Genomic DNA, 24,866 nt, shown 5'->3' with positions numbered 1-24,866 from the left:
AACTGATACACCAATATTGCAGTAATATCCAAATACTCTGGTTATCTGGGTACCGATATGTAACAAAATTCATGTGTCCTTCCCAACTTCCACCTGGTATTCAACAAAATGAAGCAATAGCTTCACAAAGCTAATGCCTACCTAACATGTAAGGATATGAGGTTATTATCTCATTAGAGGCATTTGTCATTAATCACAAAGATGACTCTAAAACACCCTCTCCCACATTCATCAACTGGACTATGTCAGGATCTAAAGCAAGTGGAAATTCCTCCAAAGACTTCTTCCCCATATCTCTTTATCTCTTGGTTCATTTTTGGCTTTTTTATTTTCTTTCTCTTTCTGTATGACCCTTCACTTTATCTTTCTCTGTCATTTTCTCCTTCCTTCTCTATCACTTCTCATTCTCTTTGTTTCTGTCTCTCTGTTCTTTTGTCACTCCATGTCTCCCCACCCTCTCTCATTTTCTCTTTTTTATTCTCTCTTCTCCATGCCAGAATCAGCTTCCTGATTCTTCCTCTTACACACACACATATAAACTCATATATGCTGAGAAAACATACCCATTGTATCCCCAGTACTGACCTTGCCTGCAGTTATGATCCAGAGTTTGGTAAGTAAATGTTCCCTGAGATTCTCTCTTTAGGGTACTTAAATATCAGCTTCCAAGGTCCTAGAAATTTATTGGGCATCAAAAAGAAAAGCTACATGCTCAGACTGTCACTCCCATCTACCAGCCCTGAATCTATGAATTTAGTAGTATAACTAGCCAAGGAGAGAACCTGAGGGGATAGGAAGAAGATGTTATAATTTCTAGTTCAAAACATCCATCAGACTTGCTTAACTGCCCAATTTTTCCCTTGATTCCCCTAGGAAAGATGTCCTGTAGCAGGGATGTTAGTACTGGGAAACTTGGAGAATGAGCCCCCAGGGAAAGGCTCTCAAGGCACCTTCAGTCTCCCTTCTGTTACATCCTCTGCTTTAATCACATTTTGACATAAGGTAAACACCAGAGAGGTTCAAAAAAGAGAGAGAGAAATTACTAGATCCAACCAGGTCCAGACAGAAAGCCAAATAACACGATGACCTCTGAGAATTTAGGTAGAACTATCTCCTACACAAAGAGATCTTGGGCTATGCCTACCAAGTAACCCAAAGAAAATGTCTGTGTGTTTCTTCTTTCTGGTGATTACTATGAAATACAAAGTGGGGAGAGAGAGCAATAATCACCTTTTTTTTGTGGAGATTTTAGTACTTCCTTGAAAACTTAGGGTTGGTTACATCAAATAGAAATAGTTTTCAAGGAAGAAAGAAAAGAAAGGAAGGAGAGAGGGAGGGAGGAAGGGAGGAAATACAACCCACAAAGGAAATGAACTTGCAAATAGGAAAAAATGTTGACACACACACAACCCAGAAAAATTGACTCGACGTTTAAAAGTTTCAGGTTCTTTGAAACTGACCTTTGAAGATAATAATCATTTATTGTGGCATTAGTGATTCTTGGGAATAAGGTAAATGACACACAAATAGTATTTATACCTTGAGATAATAATCTTTGAGGGTTTATTTTGGCCTTTTTGATATCTGGGTTTAGGACATGGTAGATACAGCAGAGCTTTTATCTGGGCAAGTTTCTTTCTAGCTCTGATGATCTTATATTACTGCTGCATATGGTATGGTACATGATAAGGGAGAATTAGGTGTGCATGGAATTAAGGTTGCTAATCAGCTGACTTTAAAATGAGATTATCCTGGATTAACTGGGTGGGCCCAATGTAATCACTCTGATGATCTTATATTACTGCCACAACTTCGTGTACCCTGAAGCAGAGGGACTCAGGAGAATGTTAACTCAGAATTGTTGAAGACCAACAGCATTCTAGGCAAAATTCAGAGAAAAAAAGTGACCAGAATATTGGCAGTAGCAGCTTAGCAAACTCAAAGTGGACCATAAGATAGATTGGCTATAGGCACTGGACTCCCTGGGAGGGACACAGCAGACACCTGGTGCACTGGAGAGGGAAAATCTATGGTGGGGCAGGTTGGTAGATCCAACAGACAACAGTACTTGGGCACAGGATTTAGGGAGCTCAGGTACTGGAACAGGAAGCTATGTAAGCATTGGTACCAACAAGAGTGATGGCAAGACACAGACAAAGCTATGTGAGGTGGTTTGGGACAGATTGAAATATGGTGAGCAGAATGAAGATACCTTAGATTGATGTCCAATGTGCTATAGACAGAAAGACCTGTGGCAGGTAGCATAGCATAGAAGACAATAGAATAGTTTACACTTGGGTGGATGAAAGACAAAACTAACTGAAAAGCAAAGGACAAGTTATTGTACTTCTCTCAGGACATTGTAGAGCTCTTCAGATTTTGGGGACAACACATACCATACCTGGAATACTTCTTTGACTGATTTGTCAAATGACTTGTTAGACTGCCAATTTCAAGTGGGATCTAAAGCAATAGAAGGCTCTGAAGCTGATTCAGGCTATGGTACAGGGGACTCTACTAATTGGATCATCTAAGTTGGCAGAACCCATGGTGCTGGAGGTATCCATGGTAGATAATGGCACCACATGGAGCCTCTGGCAAGCGCCACTAGAAGAATTGCAATGCAATGTTTCTAGAGCCAGGAGCTGCTGGGCAAGCTGCTGGGCTTGCATAGAGACTGAGTGTTTAACCATAGGCCATGATATGACTAGAGCTAAGTATTGCCAGGCACAAAAAGTCATAATGTCAGATAGATACAACAACAAATTTGGCATTAGAAAACAAAAATAAATTTCAGAAACAGATGGCCCAGATCCTCATATCATCTGTTTTATTGATGTCTCTCCCTCAGTTCACGCCTATGGCCACCATCTTGAAACATCTGTAGCAAGACAGGAGTGGATCTGAGCAGTGCAGGAGGTGAATGTACTCTGCCAAGTTTCTACTCGTAACCATTTATCTTACCATTTCAGTTTACTCTGACTAGAACGTAAACCACCAGTATTTTTATTTCTTTGGGGACTTTTTCTGGACTCGAGCTCAGCTGGTCTATAAATGCAGCAGGCTGGAAATGCCAGAAAATTAACACTCTCTCTCCTCCACAACTACACCCCAGAGCCCCAAGATAAATACTGATAGGAGTTGGTACACAAATACCCCAGCTCACTCTCCTTTAGGGTGAGAAAATCCAAGGTGTGTTGGAGCCCAATGTTTCTCCAATGGAATTAGCTTCAATTACCCAGATGATAATTGCATTGATAGATGTCCTTTATTTATAGCCTACTTTCCCTGCCTTACTTTCTCACCCTCCTATTGCTGTTTCCTTCGATCCCCAAATAAACTACTTGTCCTTAATTCTTGTTCCAGAGATATCTTGTAGATGAATCCAAGTGAAACAATCTTCTGTAATATAATAATTATTTCCTATTCTTGACTATTTGTTAGAAAACAACATCCCTTCAGGCATGGAGTTTTGTGAGTTCTTTATAGATTTTGGATACTAGCCCTTTATCCGATATGTCATTTGCAAATATCTTTTCCCATTCCGTCTGTTGCCTTTTAGTTTTGTTGATTGTTTCCTTTGCAGTGCAGAAGATTTTTATCTTGATGAGGTCCCAATAGTTCATTTTTGCTTTTAATTCCCTTGCTTTTGGGGATGTGTCAAGTAAGAAATTGCTGCGGCTGAGGTCAGAGAGGTTTTTTCCTGCTTTCTCCTCTAGGGTTTTGATGGTTTCCTGTCTCACATTCAGGTCCCTCATCCATTTTGAGTTTATTTTTGTGAATGGTGTAAGAAAGTGGTCTATTTTCATCCTTCTGCATGTTGCTATCCAGTTCTCCCAGCACCATTTGTTAAAGACACTCTCTTTTCTCCATTGGATATTCTTTCTTGCTTTGTCAAAGATTAGTTGGCCATATTTTTGTGGGTCCAATTCTGGAGTCCCTATTCTATTCCATTGGTCTCTGTGTCTGTTTTTGTGCCAATACCATGCTGTCTTGATGATTACAGCCTTGTAGTAGAGGCTAAAGTCTGGGATTGTGGTGCCTCCCCCTTTGGTCTTCCTCTTCAATATTACTTTGGCTATTCAGGGTCTTTTGTGGTTCCATACAAATTTTAAGATTGCTTGTTCTAGCTTCGAGAAGAATGCTGGTGTAATTTTTATTGGGATTGCACTGAATGTGTAGATTGCTTTGGGTAGTATTGACATTTTAACTATTTATTCTTCCAATCCATGAGCACGGAATGTTTTTCCATTTCTTTGTATCTTCTTCAGTTTCCTTCATGAGCTTTCTATAGTTTTCAGCATACAGATCTTTTTTATCTTTGGTTAGGTTTATTCCTAGGTACTTTGTGATTCTTGGTGCAATTGTGAGTGGGATCAGTTTCTTTATTTGTCTTTCTGTTGCTTTATTATTAGTGTATAAGAATGCAACTGATTTCTGTACATTAATTTTGTATCTGCGACTTTGCTGAATTCATGTATCAGTTCTAGCAGACTTTTGGTGGAGTCTATCATGTTTTCCATGTATAGTATCATGTCATCTGCAAAAAGTGAAAGCTTGACTTCATCTTTGCCAATTTTGATGCCTTTGATTTCCTTTTGTTGTCTGACTGCTGATTCTAGAACTTCCAACACAATGTTAAACAACAGCGGTGAGAGTGGACATCCCTGTCATGTTCCTGATCTCAGGGGAAAAGCAGTAATCCGGTGAAGAAATGGGGAAAGACATGAATAGACACTTCTCCAAGGAAGACATCCAGGTGGCCAATAGGCACATGAAAAGATGCTCAACATCACTCTTCATCAGGGAAATACAAATCAAAACCACACTCAGATACCACCTCACGCCAGTCAGTGTTGCTAAAATGAACAAATCAGGAGACTATAGATGCTGGAGAGGATGTGGAGAAATGAGAACACTCTTGCACTGTTGGTGGGAATGCAAACTGGTGCAGCTGCTCTGGAAAACAGTGTGAAGTTTCCTCAAAAAATTAAAAACAAATCTACCCTATGACCCAGCAGTAGCACTGCTAGGAATTTACCCAACGGATACAGGAGTGCTGATGCGTAGGGACACTTGTATCCCAATGTTTATAGCAGCACTTTCAACCTTAGCCAAATTATGGAAAGAGCCTAAATGTCCATCAATTGATGAATGGATAAAGAAGATGTGGTTTATATATACAATGGAATACTACTTGGCAATGAGAAAGAATGAAATATGCCCATTGTAGCACCGTGGATGAAACTGGAGAGTGTTATGCTAAGTGAAATAAGTCATACAGAGAAAGACAGATGCCATATGTTTTCACTCTTATGTGGATCCTGAGAAACTTAACTGAAGATCCCGGGGGAGGGTAAGGGGAAAAAAAGTTAGAGAGAGGGAAGGAGGCAAAACATAAGAGACTCTTAAAAACTGAGAATAAACTGAGGGTTGATGGGAGGATGGGAGGGAGGGAAAAGTGGGTGATGGGCATTGAGGAGGGCACCTTTTGGGATGAGCACTGGGTGTTGTATGGAAACCAATTTGACATAAATTTTATATAAAAAATGAATATTAAAAAAGGAAAAAGAAAGCAACATCCCTAACTTTACTGTGATTCAGTAAGTATTTTTTAAGTGGATCTGCATGTGCCCATTACTAATGAATAAAAATTCAGGGATAAATCCGACAAAGACCTTGATTTCTTCTCTCTCTGCACATGTATTTAGAAAGGCTGAAGCCCCATAGAGCAGTGGGATATAAACTGTTTGCTAGTGGCAACACGCATTTACTTGTTGCCTGTAGGTTGTTTTTAGTATAGGGACTGTTTGTTCCCTGAGGCGGCAGGAACTTGTCCTTTGGCTGTTTCATGCCTTGATTTTCAGAGTCCTGTGTAATGGATAGGGGTGGGGAAAAGAGCAATCAAAAACAGCAATGGCGCTTTTAAGAGCAATTGCCTTCTCTTCTCAAAGTTTGTCAGCCCTTCTATTTTTCTTCCTAGGCCATGAGATTCAGCAACAGTTCAGAAGACTCTAATATTTTCATTGCTTATAAAATAAATGCATGATTATGTAAATGTTATGGCAGAGAAATATTTCTAAAATACATACATGCACTGCAAAGGAAACAATCAACAAAACTAAAGGCAACTGACAGAATGGGGAAAGTTATTTGCAAATGACATATCAGATAAAGAATTAGTATCCAAAATCTATAAAGAACTTACTAAACTCAACACCTGAAAAACAAATAATCCAGTGAAGAAATGGGCAGAAGACATGAATAGACACTTTTCTAAAGAAGACATCCAGATGGCCAACAGACACATGAAAAGGTGCTCAACATCACTCTTCATCAGGGACGTACAAATCAAAACCACATTGAGATACCACCTCACACCAGACAGAGTGAGTAAAACTAACAACTAAGGAAACAACAGATGCTGGGGAGGATGTGGAGAAATGGGAACCCTCTTACACTGTTGGTGGGAATGCCAACTGGTGCAGCCACTCTGGAAAACAGTGTGGAGGTTCCTCAAAAAATTAAAAACAGAACTACCCTATGACCCAGCAATAGCACTGCTAGGAGTTTACCCAAAGGTTACAGGAGTGCTGGTTCATAGGGGCACATGTATCCCAATGCTTATAGCAGTGCTATCAACAATAGCCAAATTATGGTAGAGCCTTAACGTCCATCAACTGATGAATGGATAAAGAAGATATGGGTTATATATACAATGGAATACTACTTGGCAACAAGAGGGAATGAAATCCTCTTCAATGCAACAACAGGGATGGAACTGGAGGGTATTATGCCAAGTGAAAGAAGTCAGTCAGAGAAAGACATATCATGTTTTCACTCATGTGGAACTTGAGAAACTTAACAGAAGACCATGGGGAAACGGAAGGGGAAAAATAGTTACAGAGAGGAAAGAAGGCAAACCATGAGACTCTTCAATACAGAGAACAAATGGAGGTTAATGGGGGGAGGTGGGGGAGAGGGGAAAGTGGATGATGGGCACTTGTTGGGATGAGCACTGGGTGTTGTATGTAAGCGATGAATCACGGAAATCTACCCCCAAAACCAAGAGCAATTTATACACTGTATGTTAGCCAACTTGACAATAAATTATATTAAGAAAAATAAAAAATAAAAAAATACATAAGTGCCTCTATTCCCTATATAATATAGTTTCTGTTAACATTTTGGAGCATATTGTTTCAGGTTTTTAAAATATGATAATCTGAATTTTTCCATAGCATTGGAATCATGCCTCTATACAGTTTTTCTATTATGCTCTTTAAAAATTATATCATAAGCTTTTCATAAACATCATTGGAATGGCTCTGTAATATTACTTCCAATGGGTCTGTAGTATAGTTGCCTTAACTCTTCCCTTTTGGATGGAAACTGGACTGTAACTACTTATCTTTTTGAATTATACTGTAATTAGATATCTTTCTGATCCAACTCTGAAAAAAGCTTTTTCAAAGTACTTGAAAAAGTACTGGGCATAGAGTAGAAACTGTCACATGTCAAAACCTACACCACCAACTACCAAACTCTAATGACTCTTATTTTGTGACAGATTTTGGTACCTAGATCTGTTTACTTCACCTCTCCAAATAAGCTGTCAACTGGGTGCCTTCAGCATCTGCATGAATGAATTACTCAAAAACGTGACTTTTTTATTCTTTGATCTCATCTTTAAATGATCTTGATGTCTATTGCACTTTAGCCAGTCTCTTCCCACCACCATATTAGGAAGACTTGGAACTGCTTTACCTATCAAATATTAAATTTGAAAATTGAATTCTTTGCTGTATTTCCCCTCTACTCATTATTTAGAATCACTGACTCATAAATCTACCCAGTATCTGTTCCTACCCATTTTTCTCCCAAATTTCTTTTGTCTTCATTCTGTTACCTCTCCATGATTGATCTCATGTTTTCTGAGTCTCCTACAAATATGCCCAAGGCTTTGCCTCAGTGGCTTTCCAACCTACCCATCTAACAAAGCTTCTTTGTTGGATCAATACAACTAGCCACCTTCTGGACTTCACACTTTCCATTTATTACTCAATTCATTGTAATCTAGATTCTGTCCCCTACACTCACTGACATTACATCACTAAAATCCTTCTTATTCCTAAATTCAATGGGTGATTTTCAACGCTTAACCTTCTCTTCTCTTAGCTTCTGTGGTCCCACACTTTTTCCTTCTATGTCTCTGGTTGTTTGATGCCCTTTGGGGACACTATTTCTCTGTTATTTCCCTGATTGTCAGTGTTCACTGTGGTCTGTCTTCAGCCCTGTTCTCTTCCCTTCCATCACTTTTCTTTCCCTCTCTCCAAACTCTGTCCCTCTTTCTCTCTAATCTTGAAATTTTTTTTATCTGGAATGTATTTTTATTAAAATAGATTAATGATCATATAAATTATATTGTAATACATTTTAGAATAAGCTTTAGGATACAAGTACATGATGTTTAATGTTTGTGGAAATCATCCTATAGAATAAGAGTATGTATGTGAAATGAGTTCTTTTTTTTAATTTTATTTTTAGTTTTTTTTGAAATTTACATCCATATTAGTTAGTAGATAGTGCAACAATGATTTCAAGAGTAGATTCCTTATTGCCCCTTACCCATTTAGCCCATCCCCCCTCCCACAATCCCTCCAGTAACTCTCAGTTTGTTCTCCATATTTATGAGTCTCTTCTGTTTTGTCCCCCTCCCTGTTTTTATATTATTTTTGTTTCCCTTCCCTTATGTTCATCTGTTTTGTCTCTTAAAGTCCTCATATGAGTGAAGTCATATGATTTTTGTCTTTCCCTGACTGACTAATTTCACTTAGCATAATACCCTCCAGTTCCATCCACGTAGTTGCAAATGGCAAGATTTCATTCTTTTTGATTGCTGAGTAATACTCCTTTGTGTGTGTGTGTATATATATATACATATATATATACATATATACATATATATACATATATATATATATATATATATATATATATATATATATATATATACACATACACACACACCACATCTTTATCCATCGATGTCATCCATTGGGCTCTTTCCATACTTGGGCTACTGTTGATAGTGCTGCTATAAACATGGGGGTGCATGTGTCCCTTCAAAACAGCACACCTATATCCCTTGGATAAATGCCTAGTTGTGCAGTTGCTGGGTCGTAGGGTAGTTATATTTTTAGTTTTTTGAGGGACCTCCATACTGTTTTCCAGAGTGGCTGCACCAGCTTGCATTCCCACCAACAAGGCAAAAGAGATCCTCTTTCTCCGCATCCTCGCCCACATCTGTTGTTGCCTGAGTTGTTAATGCTAGCCATTCTGACAGGTGTAAGGTGGTATCTCATTGTGCTTTTGATTTGCATTTCCCTGATGATGAGTGATGTTGAGCATCTTTTCATGCGTCAGTTGGCCATCTAGATGTCTTCCTTGGAGAAGTGTCTATTCATGTCTTTTGCCCATTTCTTCACTGGATTATTTGTTTTTCGGGTGTTGAGTTTGATAAGTTCTTTATAGATTTTGGATACCAACCCTTTTTCTGATATGTCATTTGCAAATATCTTCTCCCATTCTGTCAGTTGCCTTTTAGTTTTGCTGATTGTTTCCTTTGCTGTGCAGAAGCTTTTTATTTTGATGAGGTCTCACTAGTTCATTTTTGCTTTTGTTTCCCTTGCCTCCAGAGACATGTTGAGTAAGAAGTTGCTGCAGTCAAGATCAAAGAGGTTTTTGCCTGCTTTCTCCTTGAGGATTTTGATGGCTTCCTGTCTTACATTGAGGTCTTTCATCCATTTTGAGTTTATTTTTGTGTATGGTGTAAGAAAGTGGTCCAGGTTCATTCTTCTGCATCTCTGTCGAGTTTTCCCAGCACCGCTTGCTGAAGAGACGGTCTTTATTCCATTGGATATTCTTTCCTGCTTTGTCAAAGATTAGTTGGCCATACGTTTGTGGGTCTATTTCTGGGTTCTCTATTCTGTTCCATTGATCTGAGTGTCTGTTCTTGTGCCAGTACCATACTGTCTTGATGATTACAGCTTTGTAGTATAGTTTGAAGTCTGGGATTGTGATGCCTCCTGCTTTGGTTTTCTTTTGCAAGATTGCTTTGGCTATTCGGGGTCTTTCTAATCTTGAATTTTTTCCCTCAACTCTTCTTATTCTTTTCATTTCTTTTTAGGCAATCTCATGTTTTTGTATATTGACATCCCATGAATTTCAATCTCCAAAATATATCCACCTCCCCCCTGAATTTCTGACCCATAGGTACTTCACACTCAGTGTGTTAAAAACTTCTCAAGTATGTTTTTCTTTATATGTCCTATATCTTAGTAAATAACTCAGCTATACAACCTGCTGTCCAAGCCACAAATTTAGAGAGGTTTTAAACACCTTCATTTTCTTAATTTTCTATAGTCTATCAAAATCAATTCACATTAGTATTACCGTATTTTTTAGATTCTGACCCTGAAGGAGACTTAAATCCATGTAGTTTTCTCCAACTCCATTGTCTCTCTTAGATAGACTTTCATAACCTCCCATCTAACTAGCTGTGACCACTTTGTAACTAGTCTCCTTGCTTCTGGCCTTGCATCCCATCACTTCATCCTTGCCTTTCCAGCATCCCCTCCAGCTGCTGCAAACACATGCTTACTATCCATTCTTCACCTATTGTGATATTTTTTAATATGACATGGTCAATATTCTTATCAAATTCTTCCATGGCTCTTACTTTGTTTTTGGATAAAGTGTAGATTGTTCATCATGTCTTCCAAGGTTCTGCATGACTGATTCATGCCTGCTAATTTCTTAAGCCTCATCCTGAACCTCTTCCCCTTGTTGAAGCATATATTTCAGCTAATCTAATTTCCATGATAATAGTTTCCCAAACGTGTCATCTCTCTTTTCTGCAGGTTGTCTCCTCTTCCTTTGTTTTTTTTTCTTCTCCCTCCGAAATGCTCTGTCTCTATGCTGTCCATGTCACCTTTTGCTTGTTTGAATTGTCTTGGGTCTCTGCTGACTAGTAACTTCCCAAAGCCTACCTTGCTGGACCTGTTAAATTTGGGTCTGATACCCCTCCTCTGTGCTTCTGTGGCACTCAACACTCACCTTCATTACAACATTTGACACAGTGTTCTGTCTGTCCTGCCCCGTAGATTGGGAGCTCTTTAAGAGAAAAAACAACAACTGTGTTTTCAAATCTTTACTCACCATATCTCATAAAATTCTTGCCACATAGGAGTTGCACAACATTTTTATGAATAAATAAATGAATTATTGAAAAATTGAGTAAAATGCTATCCATTCCACTTGATTCTGTGTCTCTTTTCTAGTTTTGACAATCTGCAGGGAATAGGTTTCTAAAGACTTCTCACACTCATGGTTAAAAAGTATATTTTGAACACTGAGCATATGCCAACTATTATGTGTCATAACTGGCCAAAAAAAAAAATTCTACATGCATTTACATGTTTCAAAAAAACCCACCTTTTTCTTTTTCTTTTTTCAAAAGAAAAAAATCTCCATTTCTGAGAAACATAAGCCTAACTATTCCTTGATAAATGTTTTTATTTCCCAGGGACTAGTAGCAACTCTCTTCCAATTTCCAGATTAAATGTGATAAGGAAGGAGTCCATATGATACAGAGCCTGCTATTATAAGAGAGGTGTCATGGTGGACTGGAACTAGACTTTAGGTTTGAAGTTAATGTAGTTGAGTTTCAATCCTCATTTGGCCATTTTTCGAGCCACTCTCAAATACAATAAAGTGGGGGAAAATGGTATCTACTTCAAGAATTATTTAAAGCGTTAAATGAGCTTAGGGATGTGAAAATTCTTTAAAAATAAATGAATCCACAAATGAATCCTTATTTATATTCCCAAATGAGTTGACTACCTTGAGTGTCTGGCAAAAGCACATCTCCACTGGGAATGGCTAAGGCAAATGCAGTAATTATTCCCAAATTGTCCAACACCAGATATCTGTGGCTTTGGTCCCCTGGTTCTCAACCTGGCTAATAAAAATGTTGTTGCCTTGGATCTGGTAAAAAAGAGAGAGAGAGAGAGAGAGAGAGAGAGAGAGAGAGAGAAAGAGAATACCTCCTTCTCACTTGAGGGTTGAGCTTGTGCCTTTTTTTTCCTGTGCCAAATCTAAATCTTCTGGAGAGAAAATGAAAAATTCGTTCACATCCTGGAGCTGACAGTCTTTGAATTTATCACTCTGGAGTTCGGTGAGGGTAGGGCTTATACACTTCATTCCCCAATAAATGTGTGTGTGGGGGGTGGGTGGGTTTGTGTGTGAGTGGTCTACTACAGAAATCTACTTTTGCCAAGCACTTTAATAATTTTGTTGTGTCATCTTAAATAATTTAGGTGAACATAATAATTATAATTCCTTGGAGGTTTGTACTTTCTTTGTAGGAAAATGTTATCTCTTACAGTTTTGCTGAATATATGGCATGCATTTAAACAATGAGCAAAACTTCCCAGGTTAGAAAAAATAATAATGTAATCTGCATTGTTTTGCGAATAGTTTTAAATATGCCTACATACAATTTTCTGTTATGTTCCAATATTCAAAAATTATATCATAAGCTTTTTGTTAACTCATTTTACTGGCTATTTGGTATTACTTCCAATGGATGTTTACCACAGTTGCCTTAACTTTTTTCACTTACTGATAGAAATTAGGTATTCTATGAAAAACATTGACCAATATCTGATCTGCTTTTGTCCTGGAGCCCTAAGAAATTCACTCTATGATGGGTTATCTTTGTAGATACTGTAGCTGGTATTCTAGTCTATTTGCTTTTGATCATCTGATTAAGGACTGAGGCAATACATCCATCCAAAGTCTTGGGGAAATTACATATCCCACCTTATCCTTAATGAGGAGCACATATCCAGATGTCTCTTTTTCATCAAACCATGCTCTGCTAGAGGCAATAGAGCATGGTGGTTAGGAACATAGGTTTGAAATCAGATAAATCTAGAATTTAATGATCTGTCCATAACTTTCCCTCTGAATGATTTTAGGCAAACTACTCACACTCTCCAAGCCCTAGTTTCCAACTAGTTAAATGAGAATAATGCCCTTTTTGTGGTCCTTTTAGGCTGAGATGATATAAAGTACATGTCACAGTAACTGACATATTATTATTCACACAATAAATATGTGATTAATGAATGATTGCTATAATAATATTATTATTAATATTACCATCTAGACACATATCTTGAAGCCATAGATTTCCATTAATCTTCAAGCCTCCTGATTTGCTTCCTAAAATTCTTGAGTGCTCTCAGACAGCAAGTACTGTCCTACTCAAGGATGTAATTAATGAAGGCATGTAATATAGTATGAACAAATAGTCTTTGCAGCTATAGAGACCTGGGATCTAGTCTCAGATTTACCAAATACTAGTGCTATGTAACATCAGACAAGTTTCATCACTGAGTTCCAGTGTTCTTTTCTCTAAAATGAGGATCTGGATGTCTATGCTGAAAGGTTGTGGGAAGAAATGAACAGTATTTGAAAAGCACCTGGTGCACATTAGGTGCTCAATCAGATTTTATTAACAATGTGACTATTTTTAGCCTTATAGCAGCCAAATTGCAAAGATGGTAAATTTGTTCTGTGTCTGCGACCTCTACTTTCATTCTGCCTGTAATCTCCAACCCTCTCCCCTCCTCATTTTGTCTGAGGAGGTCAGTGCTCTTGTTCTGCCATCCAAACCTGGTCCCTGAATATGAATGGTTCCCAGTCAGCCCATCTTAGTGAGAGGGATGGCCATAGGGCTTTCTTGTCCAGGAATATTTACTTTAGTCGGGAACTTAAAACCTTTTATCTCTTGCTGAAAGAATTTTGAGTACCAGCAGCCTATTGAGGGTGATATTTTGGATGGTGATATGGAAGTCTCAATGTTGGTCTGGAAATCACACTACATAGGTATAGTTTTGCATGTTCCCCCAAGAAAAACTGACCTAGATGATTTGAAAAATTTCAAGTAAATTAGAGAGAGTGTTCCATCACTCATTTTCCACAATCCATGAAGACTGTGGGGTCAGGGTTGGGTCCAAAGTGCTGGAATCTGTGCATAAAGATCTGCCTCTAGAACTAAGTAGTCAACTACCTTGCACCTATTTCTGGGAGACCTAATGGAAAAGCATTTATAAATATTCTGATTTGATATCTGGTTCCAGACATTCTGGGGAGCCAATTAACTACTTTGCTGTTGCCATTGAAAGTTATCATTCGACATGAATTTTCACCTACTAGATTAAACTGGTTCATGACTACACTCTTCTTTTCACTCATATGGGGTTGGGGGAACCAGGACTGGTGGAACATGGTTGCCTTCTAAATCTGGTTGGCAAAGCAATGGTGAGGCCAAGTCCTCATATACTCATCTGTTTCTAGGCTCTCTATTTTCATCCACTGTTTTATTAGTTTATCTTTGTAAAAGTACATTTTTTGTTGCAGTCAATATACTTTTACAATAATCTTTGAAATGTTATAGTGAATCCCTGCCTTTTCTTTTAAAAAATATGTAGGTATTGTGATAAATATTGATTTGGGTTAGGAAATCAATCTCTTACAGGCTATTTTGGAGACACTGAAAAGATAATTCCTTTTAAAAATTATTTTTAGATTTTTATTGTGCTTTGTTAAATGTGATGCTATGTGGCAGCTAAATAACACTGGATTCCAGGATTATTAGGATGAAACCCGGATCTTGAACAAGACCTGTTGTAAGTTTCTTAAGAGGCTGCTGTGATTAATTTAACTGGATGTGACATCTTTCACTTGAACAACAAATTTCTATTATTCTATGATAGATTTTGGGTCTACAGCCAAGGAACAAATCAATAATCATGGAATGTGTCCAGAAGTAGAGGATGCAGAATTAAACAGATCACAACACACAAAATTATGAAGGGCAATGAGATTTCTGATGTCAAGTAATTTGTTTTGCTCCCAGAGAACAAACTCTGGAGTCACAATGTTTGGGTCCAAATCCCAGCTGGTAATCTTCTACCTCAGTGATTGTGACACTGTCTGCCTCAGCTAGCCCATCTGAAAAGAGGAAATAACAATGGTACCTACCTAGCTCATATATGTAAGACTATTGAATCAGTTGCTACATGTAGCTATTCACACCGTGCATAAGGACAACATTCAATAAATATTAACTGTTAGTATTATCATTTGCAAAGACTGGAACCAAATTGAGAAAAAAAAGTAAGTGGTTGTATATCCTAAAGGTACCCATCTTCTACATTTATCCAGCAAAATATGCCTAAAATGTAAGAAAATATAAATGAAAACCTTCCCTAAATCAAAAGAACATCTCTACTATACTATGCCACAATGATCACTTTTTTATCCAGAAACATTCCACCTTCTCTTTTCAACTTTCCCCACCCATCCCTTTCAGCTGATGTACCAGTATGAGGAGGGAGAACCAGAGCAGCGTGTCCGAGTTTCTCCTCCTGGGGCTCCCCATCCGGCCAGAGCAACAGGCCATGTTCTTTGCCCTGTTCCTGGGCATGTACCTGACCACGGTGCTGGGGAACCTGCTCATCATCCTGCTCATCAGGCTGGACTCTCGCCTCCACACCCCCATGTACTTCTTCCTCAGCCACTTGGCCTTCACTGATGTTTCCTTTTCATCTGTCACTGTCCCAAAGATGCTGATGAACATGCATGCTAAGTACAAATCCATCTCCTATGAAGGATGCATTTCACAGACATATTTCTTCATATTTTGCGCTGATTTAGACAGTTTCTTGATCACTTCAATGGCCTATGACAGGTATGTGGCCATCTGTCACCCTCTGCATTATACCATCGTCATGAGTCAGAGCATCTGTGTCATGCTAGTGGCTGGATCCTGGGTCATTGCTTGTGCTTGTGCTCTTTTGCATACCCTTCTCCTAGCCCAGCTGTCCTTCTGTGCTGACCACACCGTCCCCCACTTCTTCTGTGACCTTGCTGCCTTGCTCAAATTGTCTTGCTCAGACACTTCCCTCAACCAATTGGTGATCTTTACTGCAGGATTAACAGCCATTATGCTTCCATTCTTATGCATTGTGGTTTCTTACGGCCATATTGGGGCCACCATCCTCCGGGTTCCTTCTACCAAGGGCATCTGCAAAGCCTTGTCCACTTGTGGATCACATCTCTCAGTAGTGACTCTCTATTATGGGGCAATTATTGGCCTATATTTTCTTCCCTCATCCAACAACACCAATAACAAAAACCTAATTGCTTCCTTGATGTACACAGTGGTCACCCCCATGTTGAACCCTTTCATTTACAGCCTGAGAAATAAAGACATGAAAGGGGCCTTGAGAAAACTCTTGAGTAATAAAACATATTCTTCCACCTGATACTTACTTTTCTTTTAAAATATACATATTATCTTATTTCTTCAATTACACATAAACACAAATTATTGTAAATATAGCTCTCCTGTCTTCCTTCCACACTGTCACTGAGAAATGCTTTGCTGACATTATCCTTACATCTGTTGGGGAGAATAGTAAAATTAGATGTACTTTATAGGACTTACTTTGTTCTTTTCTTCGATGATGGGATTGGAAAATACTTTGAAGATGCTGTATCTCTTTGGCTGGTATCATCAAATGGGAGCTATCAGAGCTGGACTTTCCTCAGATTTTCAGATTATTATAAAATATATTTGGTCTTTTATGCATCAATTTCTAAGGAATTTTCCATTTTGGTGATGATATGTCTCCTTCTTCACTCAGACATCGGGCATTCAGGGACCTTGAGCCCTTCTAGAACTTCCAAGAAGAACATAGTAAATTTTACTTTTCTTACATAGTAATTAACACACTGCTTGCTTGTCCTTCAGGAATACAGACCACATATTCTTTCTTTCCAAACACACACAGGTATTCAGCAACAAAATAAATGTCACCTCAGTTGTCTCAGATACTGGTTTAAGAGCCTAATCTATGCATTAGGGTCATCTAATTTAATTCTGACAACAACCCTAAGAGATATTTTGAGAAAACTCATGCTCAAAGAGATACTTTGAACAGATGAACATAAGGGAAGGGAAGCAAAAATAATATAAAAAAACAGGGAGGGGACAAAACATGAGAGACTCTTAAATATGGAGAACAACAGAGGTTTACTGGAGGGGTTGTGGGAGGGGGGATGGGCTAAATGGGTAAGGGGCATTAAGGAATCTGAAATCATTGTTGCACTATATGCTAACTAACTTGGATGTAATTTTTTTTTAATTTAAGAAAGAGATACTTTTAGAAAGCTCATGTTCAAAAGCATCTTAACATCACAGTTAGTGAAGGAAGATTTGAATCTTGGCTGTCTGACTCCAGAGTGATTCAGCATGGCAAGGAATGTAATTGTTTATATGGAATGCTGTGTCTTGGGGGGAAACAATTAGTGTGAGAGAATATGAAAGACTTCCCAGGGAAGGTGTTGCTTTACCTGAGACTTAACAAATCAGAATTATCCAAACACACAAAGCTCTATCTTGTCCTGGCAATGACAGGAAGAGGGAGTAGCGTGTGCAGGATATTAAACCGGAAGTTTCAGCTGAGGTACCAAGATTCCATAGACTCCAGATGCCAAAATGAGTTGTAACACACAAAATGAAGATGTTTATAGGAAATGCCCAGTACTCAGTTTCATAACTCATCAGCCTCTTAACCCGGATATGGATCTAAAAAGTGCTAAGAGCTAGAGATGAGAGGTTCTCATAAAGTGATGGTGGGTTTTTTTTAGAAGGCTGCACAGTGAACCCCAAATTCTCGCAACAGAGAAGAGGGTGCTTTCCTCCTCACTTCAAGCTTACTGGCAGAAGCTTGAAAAGAACCATTTAGAGAGTCTTATATATCTCTCTCATTTGGATGAGAATGATAGCAATAGGAAAAATGAAATAGGGAAAGAGGGGGAATTGAATTATGAAATAGAATTATGTTTTGGGGAAATACCCTTCACTTCTTTTCACGGTGGGTCAATAAAAGCAAAAATGTTTCCTGCCTGTGGAATCACTATGCTGTATGCCCAAAACTAATGTAACATAATTTGTCAATTATACTTCAATTAAGAAAAAGTTTCCTATGGACTATAGGTGAGTTATGTGAGAGAGAAAACTGATGTGAAGCCATTTTCATGTCTCCCCAAGAAAACCCATGACCAAGTCTAGGAAACTTGAAGAGAGAAGAAGAGATCTATAGGGAATGCACAACCACAAAACCAGTCTGAGGGGAAACAATTACAGGAAGAAATATACTTTTGTTATATCACAGAGGATGTGTGTGAAGGCAGCCTGGGAGACTCTGAATGTCTGCTGGCCCAGAAGGGACAAGAGAATGAGTCTGTTCTAACCATCATCCAGGTCAAAAGAAGTCAAAACCTTTTTAATATGGTAACAACCAAAGGAGCATATTACTGTCACCCTTTGTTCATTCTTTCTTTCAAGCTTTATCCCAGAGGGTGGATTCAGCAACTGCAACTAGATTTCAGAAAAATGATGGGGTGGGGGGTGGGGGGGGGGAGATAATCTACCATTATGACTCCTTTCAGAACTTCAGATTCTTACCTGCCTGAATCCAATGAGGAAATTTTTTTTAATTTTAATTTTATTTTTTAATTTACATCCAAATTAGTTAGCATATAGTGCAACAATGATTTCAGGAGTAGATTCCTTAATGCCCCTTACCCATTTAGCCCATCCCCCCTCCCATAACCCCTCCAGGAAATTTAACTATAGAATTGAGACATGTTTGTGGTAGAAAGTAATCCTTACCCTTTTTAATATCTAAAGGTTAGAAAAGAATTTATGGGATCCATAAGAGTTTTTATTCAGCAGAGGAGAAAAACAACCCTCAAATAAATGAAATTTCAAAGAATAGCAGAAAAAAAATGTCACTTCCTGAGTAGTAGGTATTCAACATCCCAGGTATTAAGTGTGATATACTGAATTATTGTTTGAAAGAATATTTACTCCTTCCTCCTCACTTCTATAGCAGGAATACATTTTCGCATTCCACTGATGTTACTTACACTGGTCCTTGTGATATAAAGGCTTTTTTGTACCCCTGTATATCAGTTACAGTTGCCACAAAAAAATGCTGGGTGATAAATGGCCACAATAGCCCAGCAGTATTCACCAACAAGCATTTATGCTACTTATCAATCTGAAGGTTGGTCGGGGCTTGGCTGATCTAGCTTAGGATGGTGGTTTTTTCTGGACTCGGCTGATCCCACTGGTGCTTCTGTGGCTCGTTGCACGTTCGCTGATCTAAAGTGGACTCATGTAGGGTGGCTCTGTCCCATGCATCCCTCATCCTATTCTGGGACTTGCATGTGGACACTTTCAGACTCTTACTCAACCCCCCTTTCTTCTCCTTATGCCATATACTAACTAGACTGTTGCTAACTTTGCATTATTAACACCTACTTCTAAGCTTTTCCTGAATTGCAGTGGCAAGGCTAGAAGCTACATTTGCCAGATTTTTCCTTTCTGTATTGTTCATGTTTAATGTCTTCCAATGAGAGGAACTCATGAGAAGTTTAGAAGGCAAGAGAAGAAACCATTATTCTCTGGAGGTAATTATAGCCAGAAATATGGGTAGATACAAGCTTCACAGTAGTTTCCCATTGAGCTAAGAGCCACCTGCATTACGCATCAGACCAAGACATTTGGAGGAGTTTTTCAGTGATTCTTGAGATTTGCAGCCACTGCCCACTAATCTTTTGAAACCATCTATTTTATGCTCAGGATGAAATCTTTAGTTTTGGGCTTTTTAGTTTTCAAGTGCAAGTTCCCTGACCTCTGTTCCTCACCTCTTGCAACAGTTGTATAAGCAAGAACTTTTGTTTTTCTCTCCTGAACAAATTCTTACTGATACACTTTCACTTAAAATTTACCCATTATTGACCTGTATCTTTTTTTTTTTTTGGAGTGCAGATTAAATTACCTAATTGATACTTTCATTTACAGCCAAGGACATCTATTGCAGAGTAGTGGAGACAGAATGAACTCTTCAAATATTAATTAATTTTTAAAACTTCATTATTAATATGGAGACACATTGAAATGAATCTACTTCAAACAACACTAAAAATAATCAACTCTATGTATTCAAGGACTTTCAAGGAATGAATACAAAGTTTTAAATTTTTATTTTATTTTTTAAAATAAGAAATTTATTGTCAAATTGGTTTCCATACAACACACAGTGCTCATCCCAAAAGATGCCCTCCTCAATACCCATCACTCACCCTCCCCTCCCTCCCACCCCCCAACAATACTCAGTTTGTTCTCAGTTTTTAAGAGTCTCTTATGTTTTGGCTCCCTCCCTCTCTAACCACTTTTTTTTCCTTCCCCTCCCCCATGGTCTTCTGTTAAGTTTCTCAGGATCCACATAAGAGTGAAAACATATGGTAGCTGTCTTCCGCTGTATGACTTATTTCACTTAGCATAACACTCTCCAGTTCCATCCACATTGCTACAAAAGGGCATATTTCATTCTTTCTCATTGCCACATAGTATTCCATTGTGTATGTAAGCCACAATTTCTTTATGCATTCATCAGTTGATGGACATTTAGGCTCTTTCCATAATTTGGCTATTGTTGAAAGTACTGCTATAAACATCAGAGTACAAGTGCCCCTATGCATCAGCACTCCTGTATCCCTTGGGTAAATTCCTAGCAGTGCTACTGCTGGGTCATAGGGTAGATTTGTTTTTAATTTTTTGAGGAAATTCCACACTGTTTTCCAGAGCAGCTGCACCAGTTTGCATTCCCACCAACAGTGCAAGAGGGTTCCTGTTTCTCCACATCCTTGCCAGCATCTATAGTCTCCTCGTTTGTTCCTTTTAGCCACTCTGACTGGTGGGAGGTGGTATCTGAGTGTGGTTTTGATTTGTATTTCCCTGATGAAGAGTGATGTTGAGCATCTTTTCATGTGCCTGTTGGCCATCTGGATGTCTTCTTTAGAGAAGTGTCTATTCATGTTTTCTGCCCATTTCTTCACTGGATTATTTGTTTTTCAGGTGTAGAGTTTGGTGAGCTCTTTATAGATTTTGGATACTAGCCCTTTGTCCGATATGTCATTTGCAAATGTCTTTTCCCATTCTGTTGGTTGCCTTGTAGTTTTGTTGATTGTTTCCTTTGCAGTGCAGAAGCTTTTTATCTTCATGAGGTCCCAATAGTTCATTTTTGCTTTTAATTCCCTTGCTTTTGGGGATGTGTCAAGTAAGAAATTGCTGCGGCTGAGGTCAGAGAGGTTTTTTCCTGCTTTCTCCTCTAGGGTTTTGATGGTTTCCTGTCTCACATTCAGGTCCTTTATCCATTTTGAGTGTATTTTTGTGAATGGTGTAAGAAAGTGGTCTAGTTTCATTCTTCTGCATGTTACTGTCCAGTTCTCCCAGCACCATTTGTTGAAGAGACTGTCTTTTTTCCATTGGATGTTCTTTCCTGCTTTGTCAAAGATTAGTTGGCCATACTTTTGCATGGTCTAATTCTGGGATTTCTATTCTATTCCATTGGTCTCTGTGTCTGTTTTTGTGCCAATACCATGCTGTCTTGATGATTACAGCTTTGTAGTAGAGGCTAAAGTCTGGGATTGTGATGCCTCCCCCTTTGGTCTTCTCTTCAAAATTACTTTGGCTATTCAGGGCCTTTTGTAGTTGCATACAAATTTTAGGATTTCTTGTTCTAGTTTCGAGAAGAATGCTGGTGCAGTTTTGATTGGGATTGCATTGAATGTGTAGATAGTTTTGGGTAGTATTGATATTTTAACAATATTTATTCTTCCAATCCATGAGCACAGAATGTTTTTCCATTTCTTTATATCTTCTTCAGTTTCCCTCATAAGCTTTCTATAGTTTTCAGCATACACATCTTTTACATCTTTGGTTAGATTTATTCCTAGGTACTTTATGCTTCTTGGTGCAGTTGTGAATGGGATCAGTTTCTTTATTTGTCTTTCTGTTGCTTCATTATTAGTGTATAAGAATGCAACTGATTTCTGTACATTGAGTTTGTATCCTGCAACTTTGCTGAATTCATGTATCAGATCTAGCAGACTTTTGGTGGAGTCTATCAGATTTTCCATGTATAGTATCATGTCATCTGCAAAAAGTGAAAGCTTAACTTCATCTTTGCCAATTTTGATGTCTTTGATTTCCTTTTGTTGTCTGATTGCTGATGCTAGAACTTCCAACACTATGTTAAACAACAGAGGTGAGAGTGGACATCCCTGTCGTGTTCCTGATCTCAGGGAAAAAGCTCTCAGTTTTTCCCCATTGAGGATGATATTAGCTGTGGGCTTTTCACAAATGGCTTTGATGATCTTTAAGTACGTTCCTTCTATCCCGACTTTCTCAAGGGTTTTTATTAAGAAAGGGTGCTGGATTTTGTCAAAGGCCTTTTCTGCATCGATTGACAGGATCATATGGTTCTTATCTTTTCTTTTATTAATGTGATGTATCACGTTGATTGATTTGCGAATGTTGAACCTGCCCTGCAGCCCAGGAATGAATCCCACTTGATTATGGTGAATAATTCTTTTGATATGCTGTTGAATTCGATTTGCTAGTATCTTATTGAGAATTTTTGCATCCATATTCATCAGGGATATTGGCCTCACAGGTTTATATTCTAAAGAAGCTTTGTGCATGTACAACTTGAGACATAGATAAGGTCCATGGCAACATTGTTCTTAATAGCAGAAAAAAGTGAAAATTTCCACAACAAATAAATTATGCTGTTTTTACATAAGGAACATTGTAGAGCAATTATATGCCATATCAATAAATTATAGAAATGAAATATTGAGAGAGCAAAGAGCAAAACTTCAGGAATATGACAAAAATCAGAAACAAAAATTTTGTATGTGTATGTATTATTATGGTCTCCCCCAGGTCCTAGTAACTACCATCATATTCTCCATCCCTATGCACTTGACTTTTCTAGGTACCTTGTGTGAGTGACATCATACAATATTTGTCCTTTTGTGCCTGGCTTGTTTCACTTAGCACAATTATCTTCAAAGTTCATCGATGTTTTAGCATGTGTCAGAATTTTGTTCCTTTTTAAGGCTGAATAATAAACCACATTTTGTTCTGTTGATGGACACTTGGGTTGTTTCCACCTTTCAGCTATTGTGACTAATGCTGCTGTGAACATGGGTACACAAATGTCTGTTTGAGTCCCTTCTGTCTGTTCTTTTGTGTATATACCTAGAAATGGAACTGCTGGGATAATATGGTAATTCTATTTTGGTGGGAACCACAATAATATTTGCCACAATGACTGCACCATTTTACATCCCTACCAGCAGTATACAGGGCTCCAATTTCTTCACTTGCTTGCCATTTGTTGTTTCCTGATTTTTATTTACAATACTCATTTTAATGGTTGTGAATGGTATCTCATTGTGATTTTGATGTGCATTTCCCTAATGATTAGTGACATTGAGCATCTTCTATGTGCTCATGGCCCATTTTTGTATCTTCGTTGGGGAAACGTCATCCAAGACCTTTATCCATGTTTAAGTTATGTTGTTGTTTTTGCCATTGTTGGGTTTTAGAAGTCTTTTTATATTCTGGTTGCCAATCCCTTGTAAGATGCATGATTTGTAAATATTTTCTCCAATTCTCTATCCACTCCTATACTTTTAACTTATTGGTGTCTTTATATTTAAAGTGGGTTTCTTATAGGCACATATAGTTGAGTCTTATCTTTTTATCACCTCTGATGGTTTCCATCTTTTAATTGATATATTTAATCCATTCACATTTAAAGTGATTGTTGATGTCTTTGGATTATTATCTACCATATTTACCTGTTTTCTATCTGTCACACTTGTTCTTCCTTTCTCTCTTCCCCATTTTTCTGTCTGCTCTGCTCTTGAGCATTTTATGTAATTCTATATCCTTTTTTCTCTTAGCATTCTTAAAACTTCTTTAAAATATTTTAAATTACTACCTTTGTTAAATGTGTATTTACAATAAAAGTGCACTTTCTTTTTTTTAATTTAAATTCCAGTTACTTAACATACAGTGTAGTGTTAGTTTCAGGTGTAGAATTTAGTGATTCAACATTTCCATACATCACCTGGTGCTCAACACAAGTGCACTCCTAATCCCCATCATCTGTTTAACCCATCCCCCCCCTCAATCCACCTCCCCTCTGGTAATCATCAGTTTCTTCTCTATAGTTGAGAGTGTATTTCTTAGTTTGCCTCTCTCTTTTTTACCCTCTGATCATTTGTTTTTGTTTTTAAATTCCACATATGAGTGAAATCATGTGGTATTTGTCTTTCTCCAATTGACTTATTTTGCTTAGCTTAATACTCTCTAGCTCCATCCATGTCATCACAAATGGCAAGATTTCATTCTTTTTGATGGCTAATATTCCATTGTGTGTGTGTGTGTCTGTATGTGTGTGTGTGTGTGTGTGTGTGTGTGTGTGTGTGTGTGTGTGTGTGTGACATCTTCTTTATCCATTCATCAATTGATGGATATTTGGGTTCTTTCCATAATTTGGCAATTGTTGATAATGCTGCTATAAACATCGGGGTCCATGTATCCTTTTGAATTAGTATTTTTGTATTCTTTGAGTAAATACCTAGTAGTACAATTGCTGGATCATAGGGTAGTTCTATTTTTAACTTTTTGAGGAACCTCCATACTGTTTTCCACAGTATCTGTACCAGTTTGCATTCTCACCAATAGTGTAAGAGTGTTCCCCCCTCACGGCATTCTCACCACACCTGTTGTTTCTTGCGTTGTTAATTTTAGCCATTCTGACAGGTGTGAGGTGGTATCTCAACGTGGTTTTGATTTG

The 24,866-nt window shown here is 38.1% G+C and overlaps 3 protein-coding genes across 10 annotated transcripts in view; all 3 read left to right on the top strand.

Moving 5' to 3' along the window:
* Nucleotides 1–17,162, top strand: part of LOC105259623 — a 34,535-nt gene extending 17,373 nt beyond the window's left edge. Inside the window, 1 exon segment of the mRNA XM_011288460.3 lies at nucleotides 15,449–17,162. Within this exon segment, the coding sequence (XP_011286762.3) occupies nucleotides 15,449–16,400 (952 nt within the window). The 3' untranslated portion in view covers nucleotides 16,401–17,162.
* Nucleotides 1–24,866, top strand: part of LOC111559126 (olfactory receptor 1L8-like) — a 397,653-nt gene that overhangs the window by 259,252 nt on the left and 113,535 nt on the right. The window lies entirely within an intron of this gene.
* LOC111557539 (olfactory receptor 1L8-like) overlaps nucleotides 1–24,866 on the top strand; it is a 356,757-nt gene that overhangs the window by 259,253 nt on the left and 72,638 nt on the right. The gene's annotated exons all lie outside the window — the stretch shown is intronic.

Source organism: Felis catus, chromosome D4, assembly GCF_018350175.1.
Source record: "Felis catus isolate Fca126 chromosome D4, F.catus_Fca126_mat1.0, whole genome shotgun sequence".
NCBI lineage: Eukaryota > Metazoa > Chordata > Mammalia > Carnivora > Felidae > Felis > Felis catus.
This window is presented reverse-complemented; position numbering and strand designations above follow the sequence as displayed.